Source organism: Etheostoma spectabile, chromosome 15 (assembly GCF_008692095.1).
Source record: "Etheostoma spectabile isolate EspeVRDwgs_2016 chromosome 15, UIUC_Espe_1.0, whole genome shotgun sequence".
Classification (NCBI taxonomy): domain Eukaryota; kingdom Metazoa; phylum Chordata; class Actinopteri; order Perciformes; family Percidae; genus Etheostoma; species Etheostoma spectabile.
Window position 1 is genome coordinate 20,140,850 of NC_045747.1, and position 4,307 is coordinate 20,145,156.

Genomic DNA, 4,307 nt, shown 5'->3' on the forward strand with positions numbered 1-4,307 from the left:
GTAATTCTGCACCAAGGCTAAATTTTGGGAAAGAGGCTTCAGATACATTATTAGGGGACCACTATATAAAAGCATCCAAAGAGCACCATGTCATGGGACCTTTAAGAAAAACATTTAAAAACAAACATTAAAATTGATTCTAAAATGCACCGGGAGCCAATGGAGATTGTAGAGAATGGAAATCAGAAAAGATGTCAAAGAAAATATAAATAATATGTTCTTGTTCAGATGTTTCCTCTTACACTCTTCCCAACGTCATCCTTGGAGCTGATGAGGTCCTCCATGTCAGCTCGGAGCCCCTTCATGGTCTTCTCGGCCTCCTCTAGAGCGCTCTGGTTTTCCTCCAGTGCTCTGGCCAGAGCCAAGACACGCGTTTCCTTCTCCCTCGCCTCCGCCTCCGCCCGATCCCGCTCCTCCGCAAACTTACAGGACACAGCGCGCTCCTCTGCCAGCATCTGACGGACACGGAGACAGAGGAGATCACCGCAGATTAGATGGGAATGTAAAAAGTACAGGGACATCTGCACTGAGGGAAGTTTTTAGGTAATATTTGGAGCTTTTAAAAATGTTTTTCAATGTAAATGACGAGGAAAAAAACCCACAGGACTCCTGTGCAAAAATACGTCATAAATATAGTGTACGTGAAGTTAGACAAAGCTAATTAAATAACTCCCAGTCAGACCTGATCAAACTTCTTCTGCTTCTTCTCCAGGTTGGAGACGAGCTGCCGCTGACTGTCCAGGTCCATGAGGACGTCCTCCAGCTCCTGCTGCATCCGGCCACGGCTCTTCTCCAGCTTGTCGTAGGCCGACGCCTTCTCCTCGTACTCGCTGTTGGCCGCCTCCAGCTCGCGCTGCAGACGCTTCTTCCCCTCCTCCAGCGCCTCCACCGTGCCCGACATCTCGTCCAGCTTCTTCTTGGAGTCAGACAGCTGACAGAAGGTGAAACAGTGAGAGCTTACAGGAGTTTGTCAGGTTTATACAGGGTGGCAGTATTTGAGACGCTGCTGATTGTTCTCTGACTTGAACAGTTGCACATTACAACTCTTTCTGAATGCACTGACCTGCTAGCCTAGAAATCTGGATGCAGCCTAGCGACAGCAAATGTAATTTGCAGCCAGAGTCAGTCTAGCAACTCTCCGTATGCTTGCGAGCTGGAAAAACACAATGCTGGTCAGGCCAATCACATTGTGTATAGAGTCGGTGGGCGGACTTAACATTAGGACGGCAGAGTTGCAATGGTTCCGCGTAAATTCCCTACTACTACTACTAGAATATGGGTGCTGCTGCTGGTGACCAGCGGCCTTTTGAATCAGTTTTGGCCGCGACTGTGGAAGACTTGGAGTAAAGCTCTGAAGTCAATCCTAAAAAAGAGTTTAGTTTAAAAAAAAAAGAGTTTAGTCTATCAACTTAAATTGCTCTGGTTGGTATTAACGCTATCCTACTGGGAATTTGAAAAGACAACCGTTTAACCCGCCCCTCGGATTGAGCCCTGCCAATGGGGAGTTCCCAGACCTCACATCTTGACGTGGGTCTGGCTTGTCAGGCTACTGACCTGCATGTTGAGGCTAGAGACCTGCCTCTCTACGGCCCGCTTGGCCTCTGTCTCCTCCTCCAGCTGCTCCATCAGGCTGTTCCTGTCTTCCTCTGTCTGACGCAGACGTCCAGATAGATTCAGCTTCTGCCGGGTCTCCTCTGACAGAAGCTCCTGGAGAAGAAGGACGAGGAGAAAAGATGTTTGTCCACCAGACTGAAATATCTACCTATGGTGAGTGAAATGTTGCATGTTATGGTCCCAAGAAGACAAACCCCACTGACTAAGGTGATCCCCTGAACGTTCCCTCCAGCACCACCAATGGGCCAAGGTGTTCACTTATTCAGGGATATGTCTCAACATCTAGGTGAAGGATTGGCACCACATTTTGTAAAGACATTCATAGTCCTCAGAGGATAATTTGAAACACATTACTTAGCTACTTAGCAAATGTTGGCACACTAACCAGTCCCCCCATGAAAAGCTCAGCCTTTCCTCCAGTTTTTTTTTCCAGTGGCTACAAATGCACAACAATGCAAACTGCAATAATCAAACAAAAAACAACGTCTGTAAAACTGCTGCCAGGACACCTCGGACTGAAATCAAGGCCGGTTATGACTCTTTCTATTCTGAATTTTGAATCCATGGACTTTTTATATTTGGAAAAACTTCCCTCGAACCGAGAGAAGCAATTTGAAAATCTGTGACGTCACCACAACGTAAAGTCTCTGGGCCGAGCGGAAACCCGCGGGTGGGGCCAGCGGGAGAAACTGTTAATATTCAGTGGGCCGCATATCACGGAAGTAAACCCAGAACTATAGAAACTTTTTTGGCATATGAGCCACTGAGCAACTCTCCGCCATGCATACTGTATCCAGGTCATGTAATACATCCATGATACTAACTTGCTTAACAAAGATGATGAACATGGTAAAGATTAGACCTGCTATTCATGAGGCTGTTAGCATTGTCATTGTGAGCGTGTTGGCATGCTAATGTTAGCCATTTAGGTCAAAGCATACCTACAGCTTTATAACGTGGTGTGTATATATGTGTGGTGTCCCTCACCTGTGCATCCTGCAGCTGGGAGGACAGACTGGAGACGTCTTTGCTCAGCTTGATGTTTTTTCCTTCTGCCTCGTTCAACAAACCCGTCACACTTTCCAGCTCCGTCTGGAGGAGGCAAAGAGAAGGAAAAGCAGATAGAAGGTAGAGGGATAGAGACAAAGAGACAGATGGAGGAAGGGTGGACATTCAATTTGCTCTATATTCTAGTCTACATTTTACAAAGATGAATGCTGGTTGAACTTAGAGCTGCAAAGACTAATCGATCAGTGGATTGGTTGTCAACCTTTAAATTAATCGCCAGCTATTTTAATAAACGATTAATCGGTTTAAAAAAGGTAATGATTCTCTAATTAGAGCTTCTTAAATGTGAATATTTTGTAGTTGCGTCACTCCTATGTGACAGTAAACTGAATATCTGTGAGTTGTGGAAAAAAACACGATATTTCAGGATGTCTTTGGCTTTGGGAAACACTGATTTTCCACATGTTGTGATATTTTATAGACCAAACAACAAATTAATCAACAGATTAATTGAGAGAATAATCAACAGATTACTCGACTACAATGATGATCCTTAGTAGCAGCCCTGTTCCTTTTGTGCTCATTTATTGTTTAGTTTTCAGTTGGCCACATTTTAACTTTGAGTGATGTTGGAGACATATTTACCTTGATAATTATACAGCATATATTTGGATACAAGCAGTCTTTAATATACTGTATGGTGCTTCAGTGTAGATTCATTAGTGTTTTTGTGACTCACAGTCATTTTGGAGACTCGCTCCCCGAGCTCGGTCCTCTGCCGCTCGCTCTCGTTGAAGCGTGAGTTCAGCTCGTTCAGCTGGCCCTCCACCTTCTTCTTCTTGTGCTCTACGTCCTGTTTGGCGCTGGCGAGGGATCGCAGGTCAGCGCTCAGATCTGCAGTCTCCTTCTCCAGAGCCTGCTTGGCTTTCTCCAGACCAGCTCTCACCTGGGCGGAGAGATGTGGAGCTAAATGAGTGTGAGTGTAAATGAGTGTGTGTTAGTGTGTTTTTTTATTTTATAGAAGTGCACTGGTCATATATAAGGGAGAAGTATTTTTGTAAATTTTCACGTTCATCTCTCATCATTCTTTATAATTACTTAAATATGCATTAGGGTCAGACCATGTTTTTTACTTTTGCTTTAATATCTGCCTTCTCATCAAAAACATTTAAGAGTTTTGTGCTGTTGGAGAAACAAAACTAAAAATTTAAAAATGTCACATTCAACTCTTGGAAGTTTAAAAGATTTTTCTTTTTGATTTTCTGAGATTATAAAAACTAAACAACTAATCTAAAAAAAATCTAATGATTAATCAATCAAAACAAAGAAGTTGCATCCCCAGTCCCTATGAACGCTGCTGACAGTGTGTTCTGCAAATTATTCAGAGTAACTGTTTTAAAAAATGTTAATGTCTGTGAGCACCACACCTAACAAGTAATTTCTATTTCATGTCTATTGTATTTCGGGGTGAAAGCAGAAATCTCAAAAATGTCTCAAAGTCCAGATGAAAGTCAAAAAAAGAGTGAACTGCAAATCAGTTCCGGACCTGACAGTGTTTCGCTTATATATTATATTTTGATGTGTTTGAGTATGGCCGCCTTAGAGGTTATTATGTTATAATGTAATGTAATACAGTGTGTGTGTGTGTGTGTGTGTGTGTGTGTGTGTGTGTGTGTGTGTGTGTG

The 4,307-nt window shown here is 43.4% G+C and overlaps 1 protein-coding gene across 2 annotated transcripts in view; it reads right to left on the minus strand.

Annotated features, from left to right (window-relative positions):
- The window catches only part of LOC116702948 (myosin-11), a 39,474-nt gene that overhangs the window by 10,759 nt on the left and 24,408 nt on the right, over window positions 1-4,307 (minus strand). For both annotated transcript variants that reach the window (XM_032537504.1, XM_032537503.1), the window contains exons 30-34: window positions 3,362-3,568; window positions 2,602-2,706; window positions 1,555-1,707; window positions 683-931; window positions 243-455 (exon numbers count right to left, since the gene is read on the minus strand). In XM_032537504.1, coding sequence (XP_032393395.1) covers window positions 243-455; window positions 683-931; window positions 1,555-1,707; window positions 2,602-2,706; window positions 3,362-3,568 — 927 coding nt within the window. The remainder of the gene's footprint in view (window positions 1-242; window positions 456-682; window positions 932-1,554; window positions 1,708-2,601; window positions 2,707-3,361; window positions 3,569-4,307) is intronic.